Below are 17,285 nucleotides of genomic sequence, written 5' to 3' on the forward strand. Positions count from 1 at the left end.
GTCAAAAAGTTGTTAAAGGTTTTCATGAAGCTTGTTACAGGCATTAGCTTATATTTCATCTAGTTGTAGTTTCACAGTGACTCTTTAGGTACAGAGGCTGGTAAAGAGCTACCTTCACAGCCCATTGATTAGGCTGCTGCTCATGTTCTGTCAGTGACGTATCTAAGACTTCCAGAAGGCCTAGAGTGAGTTTTGTTCTCGTGAAACTGATCCCAAATCAAAAATCAAATGTTGTTTTGGAAATCAAAATGTGATTACTTGACTCCTGTCACTTCGTAATTATTCTGATAATTAATCTAACCTGTTATGACTTCTCTTTAGCTCTTGAAGTCCTAACCAATGCAAATAAGCAAAGAAAATGCGAATAAGTCCATTTGTCTCCAAATTATTGATGTTCAATTGAAATCTTTCTCTTAGTCTTTTCGTTAGCTCTAGCTAGGAGAGATTATTGTCAGTGTTGTTGTGTGACCAGCAGTTTGTGCACCAACCTTTAGGGTTAACGGATGAATTATCAGTTATAGGCTACATTAACTCCAGCGTTTAAGACCATTTATTGTCAAAACTGTGTTAGATCAATCAGTAGAGCTTTATTTCACTGCAAAGAAGGATAATTTTATTTTTATCTACAAACCTAATTCTGCTGTGGAGCCGCAACAGGGCAGTAAAAGAGCCACATGTTGCCAATCCCTGGCCTAGAAGGCCCTGAGGGTTTCCCTCTGCTGTAAATGTGCCGCTTTAGCCAAACCTGGCCTATTTTCAGCTGCGTTCCCTGACTCTACAATGACTATCTCTTATTCTCTCTCATTCTGCATCTTCTGATGTTTTCTTTACTGTTGTCTGAACCAATGCAGCTGTTACTGTCGTTTTTCTCAGCCCTTTTCATTCTCTCTCATCCTGCCTCTGTTCTTATGCAATCCTCTCATATTTTCACTACTTAGTCTGTCAGTGACAGTGCAACAGTCAGTCTAGTTTTTCTTCTTTCTCTCTTCTTCTGTGCTTTGTGAAGCTGCTCTGTAGCTGTGGAGCAGATCCTCCTTAAAGATAGCACTGCTGAACGTCGTTTCATCTTTCCCAGGCCCATCTGGTAGAAGTTAGCGGCCCATGTGGAAGCCATTGGGGCCGAGGCTGCGCTGTGATCAGAAAAGGATGTGCCCCTCTGGATCTGCTGCACATTTGTGTAGACGCTTATTCTGTCTCTCTCTCTCCCTCTCTCTCTCTCCCTCTCTCTCCCCGCCTCACCCTCTTTAGCATTCCTTGCCCTCTCATTCTCTCCCTTTGCCCTCCTATTATCTCCTTTCTCTGTCTTTTTGGTCTCCTTGCTCATCTGTTCTGCCTGAGGCATGATAACAAGCCCTGGGAATTTTTTTTCAGCACTCTGAGAGGCTGTCATGTTGGACTGTAGGGGGCAGTTACATGAATTTCCCCAGAAAATGCTCTGAGCTGACCTTTGCATCGCCTTCAGTGAAGAGCACATTCATGTGATTGCATGTGTGTGGTCATTATCATTTTTCTTCCAGTATTCCCCTCAGTTTTCCACCTCTGTCTCTCCCTTCTCCCCCTCTCTATCTCTCCCTGCCTGGTAAACAGATCAGAGAGGAAGTGGGATGGTGTGGTGGAATGAAAGTGGCCATGACGAAAGGCTGAAAGATGAGCTTTCTCTTTTTCCCCTCTTTCTCTCTCTCCCTCTCTCTGCCTTTCACTCCCTCCTTCTCCCCCTCATGTTCTTCCTCTTCCTCCTCCCATCTGTACCCCCTCGGTGGCTTAAAATACTAAAACAGGCTGGATTATGTTTCCTGTCCGTGCAGCTGATGCAGCGCCAGAATCTCACCCTCCTCACCGCACGGCACACTGAGAGAAGACACACGTGCACAGACTCACATCTGACTGTCCATACTGAACAACTGATAAAGTAGATGGAGCAGATCAGTCCACAGGGAGCAGAGTGTTTACACTGTTTGTTAAAGCTAATATAAAAGGCAGCAGAGCCTGCTGAGTCATTCAGAATGAACAAGACCCTGAAGACCATTAACAGAATCAACATGAGTAGCTTCCAGGAGCTCCATCCCATTCTGTCAGGATCCTGATTTAAAGAGCTAACACTGGATTCTTCTTCTTCTTCTTTTCTTTTTCTCTTTTTTCTCTTCCTTCTTCTTCTTCATCTTCTTCTTCTTTTTATTCTCTTCCTTCTTCTTCTTTTCTTTTTCTCGTTTTTTCTCTTCCTTCTACTTCTTCTTCTTCTGCTTCTTCTCTTCCTTTTTCTTCTTCTTCTTGTGTTCTTCCTTCACCTCATCCTACTTCTCTATTTTCTTCTTCTTCTCTTCCTTTTTCTTCTTCCTCTTTTCTTTTTCTCTTTTTCTCTACCTTCTTCATCTTCTTCTTCTCTTCCTGTTTCTTCTTCTTCATCCTTCTTCTTCTTCTTCTTTTTCTTCTTCTTCTTCTGATCCTTCTTGTATTCGTCCTTCACCACATCCTACTTCTCTATTTTCGTCTTCTTCTTCTTTCTATAGTGTTCTTCTTCTTCTCCTCTTTCTTTTTTCTACTTCTCATACTTCTTCTTTTTGTCTTCCTTTTCTTCCCTCTTCATTTTCTTCCTCCTCCTCTTCTTCTTCTTCTTCTTCTTCTTCTACTACTACTACTACTACTATTCTTTGTCTCCTTCTCATGTTCTTCTCTGTCTTCTTCATCTTTTTCTCCTTGTCCTTTTGCTACTACTACTACTTCTTCTTCTTACTTTCATATTCTTCTACGTCTTCTTCTTCTTCCGCTTCTTCTTCTTCTTCTTCTTTTGCATCTTCTCATTCACTTTCTTGTTCTTATTCTTATTCTTTTTCTTCCTCCACCTCATCTTTCTTCTTCCTAATCTTCCTCCTCATGCTTCTTCCTCTTTTTCTACTTCTTCTTCAGACTGTATCTCTAGTCTGCTCCGTATCTGCACAGCTGTGAGGTATTGTGCTGTGGTCAGTGTGTGTGTGTGTGTGTGTGTGTGTGTGTGTGTGTGTGTGTGTGTGTGGTGGAGGTCAGGAATGTAAATTGTAAAGATTGTTTTAATAAGCTCTCTATTACAGATGCTGTCAGTCGGTGTACCAGAGTAAATCCAGTGTAGATGCTGTTCCAGTGGAACAATCTTTGAGAGTGTAAATTTAAAAAGTCATGCTAACAAAGGACTCTTGGTCCTGTCTTCAGTTACAGTACACCAGTCTTGTGTTTAAGATTTGCTCATCATAAACCTTCAGTACATTACTGCTGCAACCCAGATGAACATCTGATGCCCATTAGGTCAGAGAGTTCCTGCAGAGAGAGGGGAGATCAAATGTAGGTCACTTTTAATAAACTTTTCATGGCTTGAATTGTTTAAGTGTGCACTGTAATTCTCAGTCATCTCGCAGGAATTGATAGCTGACAACTTTAATACTGCCTTCTTGTTCAAACAATAGACAAAGGGATAAATTAATGCTACTGCTGTGCTTTCAGAAAACAGGAAAATAATCTTGTGTCTAGGGCCCAGCCTTCTACACAGAACCTATAAAGAACCCAATGTTCAGAAACAGGATCACTTTTATTTGCCTGTACGTGTCATGTTCTGGAATTTAAACTTCCTTGTCAGGAGGCTTTAGCCTGGGAACTTACCCCACTCAATCCACAGCACTGGAGTCAACACTGTAGGACTCTCTTGTGCCTCCCAAATCTGTGCAGGAATCACTCTCTTATTTTTCCTTACATGTTTGAATAGATTTATGAAAATGTGTGCAGCGTTTATCCTTTTCCCAACGGCTGCCAAGAGGCCACCAGAGAACTGAGATATATATCTGTATTTCAGACATGATAGAAACAGCATACTAGATAACAACTACAGATGTATGTCACTAAAATGGATTAAATCTCTCTCCCTCTCTCTCCCTCTCTCCCTCTCTCTCTCTCTCTCTCTCTCTCTCTCTCTCTCTCTCTCTCTCTGCTGTATGGTTCAGTGAGAAGTAAAGGGATGTGAGTTCAGTGTGTGATTTGTGTGTGGTGATCTCAGCAGCACTGCTCACGATGTAGAGCTTATCCTTTTTGGCTCCAATCACTGGGAAACAAGTTAAAAGACGAGGGGAAACTCAGACCATCCTGCCTGTTCTCCATCCTGAGTCTGAGAATTACATTATCTGAGTGCTCACTTGCTTTTACTTTCCATCAATGTCCTAATATTTAAAGTGCCTGTATTGTGCTTGTTTGCAAAAAGAGTTTGATGCACTTTCCAAACATAGTTTACCCCGACAGTTCATAGAGTCTATTTACGCAAACTAAATTGCAAAAAAAAGCTGATATGGATTCAGCATTGTTGTGATGTCACAACCACAAATACATTCACAGATGACACAGTTTTCCCTCGTGAATGAGGCAGAATACAGCATTAATTAATGTTTTCTTGATTTTCTAAGTGAAAATAAGCACACATCCTCCCCACTTATGCACATTGTAATGCACAATTATTGTTTATAACATGCGATCTGACTGGGGATGTTCAAACTTTTGCACACAACTGTATCTGTGCCTTTTAGGGCGAGTGTGTTTGTACAAATTGGTACATGTTTGTGCAAGTTTGGTTCAGCAGTGACTTACAAGCTGTGTAGTTTGTGATCCCACGTCATTTGGTGTGTATTCCCAAGTGTTTCAGTTGCCAAATCTGCAGAAACTGGAATATGTGAGATACCCCGTCTTTTATAATCTGAACTTTAGAAGTCGTATAGTGTTTTTGAAAACCACACAAATGTTATAAGTGGGTTTCAGGTTTAAAAATATATATATATAAATATGAGAGCATATGGACTCTTTAACATCATTAATGCAGTATGTGGAGATGCTGGAGGCGCAGTGTGGTGGGGCAGAGCTGGGTTAGTGGGCCACTGCTGTCCGTCTGCCTGCAGGAGGAATGCCCTTCCTCACAGCCTGTGCTGGTCAGCTCACTCAGCGCTGCAGAAGGGCCTGGCATGCTCACGTGTCTGCTGGGCTTTTAATGGAGATCGCATGGAGCATGTGTGCTTTTCATCAGCACTCTCGCGGAAGTCCCAGGACCGTTCAGTTTTACTATGCATTACACGAGCCACTTATGATATTTAGCATATACCTTATTTGACACACACAAGGCTTGTTTGGATTTGTGTGAGCAGCTAATTCGAGCAATCACTCAGCTCCGCTCGACAGCTGCAATTTGGCTGCGTAGGTACACGAGGACTTGTCAAACGCTCGGCTGCACTCTGCGCCACTCCTGACAAGCCACTTTCGAGGCACTCCACTCAAAACAACATCGCTCCTCCGGCAGCCCAATCTGACTTGTTTGGATAGTGCGTTCAAATTTTCTTCTATTTCCATAAAGGTGTTTATTCTCTGCCCCTCTACACCGTTATTACTTTATGTCATTTCAAATGAACTCTCCAGAGCGCTCCTCCGTAATAACAGCAGCGGCCAAACGTAGCTGGAAAGTGATGAAGCCTCGTAATGGCTTCATGTAAACTTTGTGTTTTAATTTGCCTCAGAGCATAAAAAGGGAAAATGTGATTGGTAACTATGATAACATTCGTTGTGTTTCCACAACACCCGATGTGTTTTTCCCTCAGTTCAAACGCTTAGCTAATCATCCTTCTCCCATGCCTCATCAGGAACGGCCCTCCATGACATCGCTTGCTTTAGATATCGGAGTCCGTAAACTTCACTCGAAGATATAAAGTTCCCACATTGTTCTTCTTCCCCCTTTACTATCCCACTCTCTGAAATCATTGTGAAAGAGCCAAACAAGTTACTATCCAACCTCCTTCTCTCACTTTTCACACCCACCTACACAAACGGTCTCCAACTTCATACACACTAAGAGTTATGGCTGTTTTAATGCACACAGAGAGGCAGAGTGAATAGGCCCTCTGTCTGCTCTGCTTCTGGAATAAGCTGTCAGGTACTGTTTCCTTTCAGGTCCTCCCCTACTGCAGCTTTGATGATTTACTACTTTTCCACATAATTAATTTTGAAGAGGAGTTCTGCTCATTTTCCATGTGCTCCACCGCTCTGCTCCTGCTGTTTACAGCACTCTTGGTTAGGGATCTACAGCATTCCTTGAGCTTGAGATCTCTTGGTTATTCTTTGCCAGTTGATTACTGGTATTATTACAAGTATGCAGATAGGGCTACACAGTGTGTATCTAGCTAACATCGTGGTCTTCTGTGACTTGGCCAGAGGGGTTCGTTATAGAGTTTTTTCTCACAGAAGTTGTAGTCATCCTACTTGTCCTCTCTGCTGACTTACCGTGATGGGCTGCAAATCACCTAGCTAAAGTACACTACATGGTTTCACAGGTCTGACACTGTAGAAAAGCACAATATTGGATAATTGAATAGTTGAGGGAGGGCTTGTCCTGTCGCCTTGCCAAACAAAGCATCTGGCAGTAAAATCATCTGCCTGCTGTTTGATTTCTGCAGGCTTACACAGGGCTAACAGCTCAAGGAGGGGCAGAGAGAGAGAGAGAGAAAGAGAGAGACCAAGTGCTGTGAGTGACAGGTCATTTTAAAACTGTTGTGGTGGAGTTTTTTAAATTAGAGATGTGATAATAATATTAATTAAAGTTTTATGTACAGAGCATCTTTCACACACCCAAGGACTGTAATTATTTTATGTTCATGGGGCAAATGTAAAATAAAAAAGTAATAAAATTGCATTCAGATATAAAAGGAAAATGAAAACATGGCATATGTGTACAAGCAATAGAGATAAAAAAATAAATAAAAAACAGAGATAAATAAAAAAAGAGAGAGAAACAAGAAAAACATGGACTATAAGACTGTAAGTGTTCAGCCAACTTGGCCAAAAAAGTTCTCAAAGGCTAAGAGTAGAAGCTTTCCAAATGATCCCACAACTTGTACTCATGATGGGTTCAAGCTGATCATCCACTCCACTTTTTTGTGCACCCCAGTTGTTCTATGAATATGTTTGCATTTAAACATCTGTAATTTACAATCTGTAATTTATAGCACATACACTTTGCTAAGATGTTAATTAGCAAAGCTATGAGATGGAATCACTTATTTATTTAGTTTGAAGCCTGTTTACAAGCAACAAAAGTGTGTACATGCAGTTTTGAGGCTTTAGAGGCAGTAATTAATGTTATTAGCATCTAGTTTGGCCTTTGAATTTTTGGAGAGGAGCGTGCAATTAATCTCTTTCTTCAGTGTTTAAGAACATGCAGTGCTTTGTTTCCTCATAATTGAATGGTTAAGATGTAAACACAGTCATTCAGAGTGGTTTAATGTGAAATGCTCTTGTCTAGTGTAAGAATTGTGATTGTGTAGTAACTGATGCTACAGCAACAGTTTACTGATTGTTTAGACATAAGTTTAGACATAATCCTTTAATGGCAGAGAGGCAAAATAGTTCCCGAAGAAAGCTAACTCTTTTAGATTTACCACTATTTTACTGTAAACATAACATAAAAAACTCACATGCAGGTTCACTGATTGTTTTGGATAGAAAATAAAATGGCTGTATTTGTGCTGTAGACATCATGACCCCAACCACCACTGTAAAGAAATCCAACTTGGTCAGTTTCTCTATAATGCGCCATATCACATACTTCTCTGAATGACATTTTACATCTCGACAGTTGAATTAGTTGAATTATGCAGAAATGTTGAAAAATCAATGATATTCCTCTTTAAATGTGCTGTTTGTCTGCTGACTGACTACAGCACTGTATATTCTACTTTCTAACCAACTGTAGTTGCTCACAGACTGTCTTGTTTATTTTGCTCAGATATGGCTGAATGTTTACACCACTGCCAGATGTGTAGAGTTGTCAGTCTGGCTGTAGCTGTGTTCTCTGGTCCTGATATACACAGACAGACACACATGCGGTCTCAGGCTGAAGTGATGAAATGATCAAATTGGCCGAGCGTTGGTTGCCCTCCTTTGGTTCTTTACCTCTGAGATCATGCTGTACTTTCTCTCTAGCTGTGAAACACACACACACATGCCCTCACCATGCTGCCTTACTTCCTTAGACTGTCCTCTGAGTGTAGATGCTGGGGGTCAACTCAGCATGACTGGAGGCCTCTCTTTGAAGTGGAGTATGAGCTCACCAAGAAAAAGGGGATGAGAGAGAAAGAGAGAGAGAGAGGAGGGAGTAGAAAAGTGAGAAAGAGAGAACGGGAGTAGAAAAGTCAGAAAGAGAGAGGGGAGAGAGAAAGTGAGAAAGAAAGAGAGAAGGGAGTAGAAAAGTGAGAAAGAGAGGGGGGAGAGAGGGGGAGAAAGATAAATGAAGAGGAGCTAGAAAAGAAAGGAGAAAAAGAGAGTGAGAGAGGAAGTAGGAGAGAAAAAAGAGAAAAGGGGAGAAAATAGAGAGGAAGAGAGATAGGGAGAAAAAGAGAGATGAAGAGGACAGAGAGACATGTGAGAAGAGGAAGAGAGAGAAAGGGGGGAAAAGAGAGAGTGCGAAAAGAGTGAGAGACAAAGGGGAGCAAAAGAGAGAGAAACCCTTCGCACTCCTACCCCCTGACCCTTATCAAACCTCTAAGTGAAATATGTCCTGTTGATCTCTTTCTGACCATTATTTTATTTATTAGTGTTATTTTATAATATTGTTGTTATTCAAGTGGAATGAATTGAGAGAGAGAGAGAGAGAGAGAGAGAGAGAGAGAGAGAGCAGGTGTTAACCCCAGAGTACATGACTTCAGGCAGTGCTGGTTTACTCTTGAGCCCCTTGCTGTATGGTGCTGAGCAGGTCAACCCCTGGGTTCATCTGTGCTCTCCTCTCACCTCTCACTCTCTGCTGCTAATGAGAGGAGGATATTGATCCACCCTGCAGACTCGCAGGCAGGTAGATCATATCCTGAGCCCTCTGTACATTAACAATAGAAAGGTATGGCAGTGCAGTCCCGGTGGACTCCCACAGAGCACAGTGATTGGGAGTAGTTAGTGATGATGGAGTAGGGTTGGAAAGGAGTCAGAGAGAGAGGGAGGAAGAGAGGGAGGTGTATATGGCGAGATGGAAGACTGTTCCTAGGTTGTGTTTGGAGTGAATGAATTGTGAGTGATATATCAATGCAAAGACTTAAGACTGAAGTGCTTAGACACACAATTACACACAGTTACTCGACTATACTTATTTACTCAAAAAATAGATTAAAATATGCTTTGTTAATGAATGCATTTATTAGCAGTTTACATGATGCTAATGGATGTTTGAATTCTCAAACATTCTTGCAGTTAGAAACAGAGCCTGATCAATTTACATGCTCTTTTTTCGTGTTTTTGCAGATATTTGTATTTTAAAGGCTTTCTAGTAATATTTTTGATTGACAGCTGATCTGTTATATCGGTTTCGATTATCACAGCAGAGTGGGGAAAGAAATCCAAATAAACTCTCTCTAATCTGTCCCCCGTCCATTGCATTATGCTCAGCGGGCGTTGTGTGGACAGCAATCCAAGTTAATTTGGACAGAAAAAATGGGTTAAAATGCTGAGTGCAGCAGGGTTCACATCTGGGACCGATTGCATTCATACATTCATACAGCAGACCTGTTATTGTACTTTTCTCGTCCCAGTGCCCTGACCTTATTCATGACTGTGCATTTTTGGACAGTGACAGTGGTGCTTGCTCAGACAGAAGCGTTCTTGTCTGGAGCACAAGGCATTCTGGCAGTCAGATCACAAGGCGCCATCATCGTAAGCTGAATGCCAGATCACCAGGGCTGTATGTTTATTGGTTTAATGGGTTCATCTATGCAGATAAATGCTGTGACTTCCCCATAGTCTTGATTTAGGTTGTGACCAAGGCTCAGCACTGTCCTAAGGGAAAGGGCTGAGACCCAAACCTATGTACGGTCTCCCCATGCATGCGGCAGCTTTGGGTTTGATGTGCTTTTTGAACAAATCCCCAGTTCCCCAATGGCTCCAGTGGAATACTCCCGGAGACTTCTGTGGATGCTTAGCGAAATCTTTTCATTTCCGCTGAGCAGACCTCATTTGATCAGGCCGCCCTGGTCTGTGTGTGGTATTCGGTCTTCATTTTCATTAATGTCGGAGGCACGGCAAAGCGAATCTCATTTTAATTTGACATTTCTGCATCTGTTTTCAATTTTGCTGAAGAAGTAGCAGGGAAGTTGTTGGGGGAGCTGATGCTTATCCACGGGTGCTTGAAAGGCTACATGCTGACTGTAGCAAGGTCCATGAGAATTTGTGCATTTGAAGGTCTTTTTTAGCTGCAATTCTACTCTAGTGCTTTCGGATTAGTCATCAAGTTTGTTGAATTTGGCAGTTGGTCTTGAATCCACAGCTTGTTAAGAGAGGAAAAGGGACTGTTAAATGTAAAACTGTTGTGCTAGGTGTTTAAATGGTGCATCTAGTATTCCACTAAACTGAACATCATTTTTGTATCTTTAATTAAGGTTAAGTATGCTCCATCATGAGGAACAAACATGCACACATTCTGCACGTACTGGAGAGCTTTTGCTCTTTTAGCATTAATAACCTTTGAGACGCTTTAAGCTACTCCCTATCTCTCTCTCTCTCAGCAAAGATCCCTCGTTTTCTGCGAAGAGAGGTGGGGAGGAGGAGTGCTGCTTTAATGAGAGCAGGAGGAGGCATAGAGATCCCACTGTGAGCACACACAGAGTTTATAACCACCACATTGCTCTCTGCCATCTTGCTCTGTAGACATATGCCAGAGCACAGCTAGAGGCGCCACACATGCAGGTGTGTTTTTGTACAGCGTGGGGACCTGAGGTCATACATTCGCCCGATATGTATGGTATAAATCTAAGTATAGTATGTTTATGCATAAACCTAAACCTGTCACTAACCTTTACATTAGTTAAGCTAGCTTCTGTAAAAAGCACTTTACAAAGCCAAGCCAGGTGTGTTGGCTTTCACATTGTACATTACTCCTGTTTATCTCTGGTCAGAACATTTTTGTTCAGGAAATGTATAAAAACAAGCACCTGGAAACACACATGATAGGAGAAAAAGAGATGAAGAGAGAGAGAGTATGCCTTAAAAAGCTCTATTGAAGTTCACAGTTGAGAGTGAGTCTCAAAGGGAAGGTCCTTCATGCAGGCCTGTCAAATCCTCCTCAGAAAGCCTCGCTGCAGTGTGAGATGTAGAATCCCTGTGCAGATTTGCGATCATCATTAGACTGTATGCTTCATATTCCTTCTCTGTTTGCTGCTTTCACACATAGCAGCACTTGTCTGGTGTTTCAAATCTCAAAATAGGGGTATCACATTTTTCACTGTCTGGACAACAATGCATGCACTTTGACGAGACTCATATCAAAACTATGTATCTCCATTTTTTTTTTTTGTTTGTTTGATTTGAGCACAGAAGCTTTTTTTTCCTTCATGTGTGCATTTCGTGATGAATAGGCCAATAGTAATGCCACAATTATTTGAAATAAAACCCTGTTACATTAACATAAATTAAAAGTTAAGGACATTTTTGCATGCTCCTGTAAATTTACCCTTTTTTGGAGTTTGAAATTTTTTTTTTACTTATTTGCACATTGACAATGTAAATGTATGTTCAGCTTGATTAAATTCAAGTTCATGTTTAATTTCTTGCTATCCTGTATAAAAAAGTTTAGGACAAAGCAAAAATGTTCTTTTCTTTTGGTGTAAGCTAATGTAAAAGGATTTTATTCCGAAACATTTGGGAGCATTTCTGTTGGCCATTCATCATGAAGAGCAGCCACTGTGCTTAAATCACATAGAAACATAAAAATAGTAAAAAAGAGGTTGTTTTTTTACAACGCTTTGTCTCAGGGGTGGAGCTGCATACAATATAATGAAATCCATGTCATATAACAGTGTCACACAGGTATTCATGTTTATTTCAGTAATACTGTCTGGAAACAGCACTGTTTCTCTTGTTGATTCAGCAGCATTGTCCAAGTTGAAAAAGCAGAAAGAAAGAATGATTTATAAAGCAGAGTAAGGACAGCGTCAGGTAAGGATAACAGAGGGAGATAAAGAGAGCAGGAGGATTCGTTTTTCCTCTCTGCACTCCCAGAACACTTTCCCTTTTACAGAGGTTCAGATGCTGTTACCATTTTTCGGCTTAAAGAAGTGGTGGGAGAGCTGAGCCCGCTGTGCTGTTACAAGGAGCAGAAAGTGGGATCTTATGGCCAATTAAGTGCTTAAAGGCTTGAAGGAATTTGCAGGCAGTCAGGAGTTCAGGTTACTTAGAGAACGCCTCGCTTTGATCTGAGACAGAGGATGGTGGAGGAGACAGGAGCAGCTCCAGGGGCGTGAGAGGAACACTCCAGTAAATGCTGAAGACTCCAAACATGGGGGTCTTTTTTTAAAGATGCATGTGTGTTAATGCAAATACACATCCTGTGTTGTTCATATCGCCTCTTTAAAAATGCTACCTCATCTCAACAGAGCATCTAAGACTAGCTCTGCACTTTAACACTATTTAGTGACAGGACCAGCCGTACTTGTAGCAGAGATTTTTGTTTATGCGTTTATCCTGCTAAATCCTGCTGCTTAGTGCTAAGCCAATTGAGCAGGTCAGCTGCAGTTCATCTGGATTCCCTGTCCTGATGCTGATGTTGATAACTGCAAATTGTCTATAACATTTATGTTAGAATTCCAGTTTTACATGTTGTTGAGCCAGCAGTCTGACTCTGTTTGTGTCTGTTTGGCCTTTAGTTACAAATTTCCAAAGAACTGTTGCCGAGGCAAAATCAGATGTTTAGCAGCCATGAAGCCGTTTCTGAAGTGCATGCTGGTCTGTGTGTCTGTTTGCAGTTCTCCGTGATGAGTTCAGACAGAACCCCAGTGATGTGATGGTGGCAGCGGGTGAACCAGCAGTGATGGAGTGCCAGCCCCCTCGCGGCCATCCAGAGCCCACCATTTCCTGGAAGAAAGACGGCGTCAATGTAGACGACAGAGACGAACGCATAACGGTGAGTCATCGTATGTTTCTGCACAGTACTGTGCAAAAGTCTTAGGCCACATTGTGGGGAAATCACATTTTAAGCCTGCTTAGTTAATCCTGATTAATCAGATCTGCCTTATTTGCTCAAATTTGACCCTGAAGAACAGCATTTGAAAAGCAGTGTTTTAGCTATGAGTGGACAAATTAAGCTTTACTACAAAGTATTTATTACCTTCAGTAGTTCAGTAATATAACTTTCATTGTGTCAACACAGGGTTTACATGAAAATTATGTGATTTCAATCAAAAGTGAGCACAGTTTCCAGACATCCAGTGAGAGCAACAGTGGCAGCATGTTCCAACCAACGAGTTTATTTGTCATATCTAACATATATACAGTCAGTGGTTCCTGATTGTGATCGTAGTCTCTCGCTCTTGCTTATGGAGTTCATGGATTCGTACTGTTCTGCTAGTTTGCTGCTTATTGATTTCCCCTTAGGCCTCCCACAAGCACTCTCCAGCGTAGTCTGCTGAAAGTACTGAGGGCTTCACTTTAAAGTCCATTTATAAAGTGTATTTGAGTGAGAAAGTTGTGTATTCTATCATAGTAAAAGCATGCAAGCAGCTGTGCTTCTGCCTGGACCTACTACAGATGGCTCAAGGTTCAAACTAGGAAAATACATTGGTAGTGTTCAAAAAGTGCTGTTTAAAATTCATCAAGTTGACGCAGGGGTGGTCAACTCTGGTCCTGAAGGGTCGGTGTCCAGCAGTTTCCCTACCAGAGGTTTCCCTATCTAAACACACCCACTTAACCTGCCAATTAACAGACAAGTAATCAGGTGTGTTTGAGTGGAAAATCACCAAAGTGTGCTGGACACTGGCTCTCCAGGATCAGAGTTGTGCATCCCTGCATTACCATGTTATTAATTATTAATAATTAATTTTTTCACATATTCATATAGTGATTTATAAATCCCTGCTTGTGACAGGACTAATTTTTATAGGTGATTTTACTTCTGTCCATATCAGCCATGTGGGTGTTTTTCTCCCTCCTCTATTGAGAAAATCATATGCCGAATTAGACACATCTCAGTGATTTTCACATAGATCACATTGCGTTGGAAGAAAAAGGTTTTTGGCAACTCCTGCTCTCCGTATTTACTCTCCTAGAGAGCATTTCCACATAAAACCCTTCTTCTGTTTTGTTACTCAAAACAATGGATGCTTTGGAAGAGTATCTTAATCATCTACTTGGTCAGTCTGGTAGAACTTTGTCTCCATCCTCTCTAGTCTGAGAAAATAAAGTCTCTCAAGAACACAAGATCTCACAGGCTGATTATACAGGCGATTATTATGCCAGCTACAGGTATAAAGCATTACTTTATATTTACAATGTTATCAACTTATAGTTTTCTATGACCACATATGACACAAACATCCAGATTTGTAGAAGATGCAGCCCACTAGAAATGTCTGAAAGGGATGGGAGCATTTTATCACTGAAAAGACATGTAAAAATTGTATTACAGACATCCTCTTAAACTAATCCAATCCAAATAGGGCTTAAGCAAAAGCACACTTGCAGCCCTGAAAAATAGTTTTACACAGTACTGTATGTATGTGCCTGTATTTTCATTAAGATAATACTGTGAAATGTTTAACATTCTCGCTAAAAGCAGAACTAATGACACACTCCACTTAGCCCATTGTAAATTAGGCCTCCAGGCACTCGTTCCCAAAGAATTACTGATGAATCTTTTTGTGGCTAGATAATCTGTTGCAAACAACTGCAAAGTAAAGTAGCACTTTCATTTAACAGATGTGTAACATCTAGTTTTGAACCATTCGTCAAGCAGAGGAACACTGACTGGGCCTCCATTTCGGAGTGTTTAAGTGGTGTAGTGGTCGACCCTGTCTTTAGGAATGAATGGGACACATTCATCGGCGTGCAGGAACGCAGGGGAATAGAGGTTGGCCTCAGCAACACATCGAGGGCTGAAAAGTTGCTTTGCTGATTAAATGCAGTCTTTGAACCTGGGCAACCAATTAGTTTGTTTTAATTAAGTGTGTGAGTAGCGGAGTCATGGAATCAATCACAGCTCTTTCCTTATTACGAGAGCGAGAGAGAGACCTTGGTGAGTTCAGCACAGCCCCGACAAGATGTAGAGTTCCTTTCATTTATTTATAGGGGATTAAGGAAGAGGTGCTTTGGGGGTTGTTATCTTTAATCAGGCTGCTGGCAGTATGGGGGAAGATTCAGACTCAGCCCTTCGTGGCTAACAAAGGTGGATTTAGAGTAAGCTCAGTGTTCCCAAAGGAGGAAGGTGTTGGAATTTAGGTGCAATTTGCACATCTTCTCTTAATGATTTTTACATAAATACAACCGTGACTACTGGGCTGTGTTTACTGTGCAGTGTGTAGGCCATTTTCATAATGTTAATGCATATTTGTTTTATTTCTGCTAGTCTCCCTTACAGTAATGAATAAAGCTAACTGGATGCACCAATTTATATGCATTATTTGCCACATGCTGTTTTATATTCGTATTCAATCAAAAGACAATTCCACAGATTTCTGTGTAATTAAAGTAGAGAAGCTTGCCAACCCAGACTTCTTTGCAGTGGAAACCAGAGGTCACAGTGTCCACAGTCATATGCAAAAAGTTTAAACACCCCTGGTCAAAATGTTTTGTTGATTCTAAGTGAAAATAAGGTAACACATTCTCGACAGAGAAAACACTTTAATGTGGCTTTTTTTTGCTATTTTAGTGTAGAATTTCTATTTTTGTTTCAGCAGAGTTTAACATATTGGAAAAAATAAAGCATAAATTATAAAATGTGCTATTTTTAACTGCATTTTTTCCCAATATGTTAAACTCAGCACATAAACAGTACATGTGCATTAAAATGTGCAGATTCTCATTTTCACGTAATTTCAACGTAATTGATTGGTGTGCCCAAACTTTTGCATACAACTGAACAACGCCCTGCATGTACCTCTCTGCCTTGAATAAATTTTAAAAAATAAAAAATTTTAGGCAAGAGTCTTATCTCTGATCTATCGTAAAACAATGTTTTAGGCATCCAACAATGTGTTTTTTAAGTTTTCATGTAATAGCTTTCCATGAGCTTTTAGAGCAGGCAGGTCAAACTGGGGACCATCCGAGCCAAAGTGCTGAGGAGATTAGCGTTTACCCTCATCTAATGCTCTGAATTCGGTTAATGAAGGCCTTACTAAATAGCTGATGAGCTGAATCAGGTGTTTTTTTTAATGAGACAGTGAGCTGAAGTCTGCAGTGTTTGGCCCACAAGGACTGGAGCCTGACACGTGTTTTAGAGTCATTAAACTCTTCAGACGTCTGGTTCCTGTCACCACCACTGTGAACAAATCAAACTTTGTAAGTTTCCCTGTAATGGTGCATTTTACATCAAGCCACTCTGTTTGACTTTGTTTACACCTCAACCATTCAATTATGGAGATGTTATTAAACACCATTAGAATTCTCCTTTACGCCTCTTATCAATTAAAAATTCCCTTTATTTATTGTATGTCTTTTAAAAAACTCTTATTACTCGGTAATAACTGTATGTGCACGTGTGAGTGTGCCAAGTGCATTTTATTACACAGCAAGGTGTAAAATCTGCTGTGCACACAAGCACAAGTTTTCACTTGAATAATGTTGTTGCTAGTTCGGTTCAATTATTTGACTCCATAAGCACTTTTACATCATTCCAGCTATGATTTAATGAATGTTTATGAGTGCACTTACATGTACTCACTCAGCATTACAGCTAGGACTCTTTAATGAGAGAAACAGCTGAGGTGGGCTTTAAAAAAAAAACATGACGCTCAAACTGTAGCAGGTCAAAACCCAGCCGATTTACTGGAGAACGTGCCGGAATGCGCCGTGCTGGCCTTGACTGTCCAGGCCCCCCCTGCATTAGAGGGGGATTTGCTCTTTTATTGTGTTCTAGCATGGCGCCTGATAAAAGCGGACACTAAACCACATGGATGCTCACATCTCACACACAGCCGCCCTTCTTTCACCCTCCACTGCTGGTAAAATGTGATGATGCAGTGGGATGCGCTGTGGTGTAGTATGAGCCGAGAGGCCGCAGCGTTTTATTGCGTCTCTTTTTGTGGCGGGACAGAAAATTGCATTCGCACCTGTGCTAAAACAGGCCTCTAGGGATGAGTGATTGAAAGCGTGGGCAATGTTGGAAATCAGAAGACATTGGAGTAGTAATAACACACTCATGAGACTCTGACTCTGTGACTCTGACACAATACAGACACATGGCTCATGAAATGCTCTTGGAGATGTAGCTAGCGAAAGGCTAGAGTGTGCAAACAGTGAAGTGAAGTTTCTTTAAATAAAGATTATTTAAA

General features: G+C 41.1%; 1 protein-coding gene across 1 annotated transcript in view; it reads left to right on the forward strand.

Annotated features, from left to right (window-relative positions):
- robo1 (roundabout, axon guidance receptor, homolog 1 (Drosophila)) overlaps positions 1-17,285 on the forward strand; it is a 329,382-nt gene that overhangs the window by 245,340 nt on the left and 66,757 nt on the right. The window contains 1 exon segment of the mRNA XM_036564441.1: positions 12,768-12,925. Coding sequence (XP_036420334.1) covers positions 12,768-12,925 — 158 coding nt within the window.

This window comes from Colossoma macropomum, unplaced genomic scaffold (genome assembly GCF_904425465.1).
Source record: "Colossoma macropomum unplaced genomic scaffold, Colossoma_macropomum, whole genome shotgun sequence".
Lineage (NCBI taxonomy): Eukaryota > Metazoa > Chordata > Actinopteri > Characiformes > Serrasalmidae > Colossoma > Colossoma macropomum.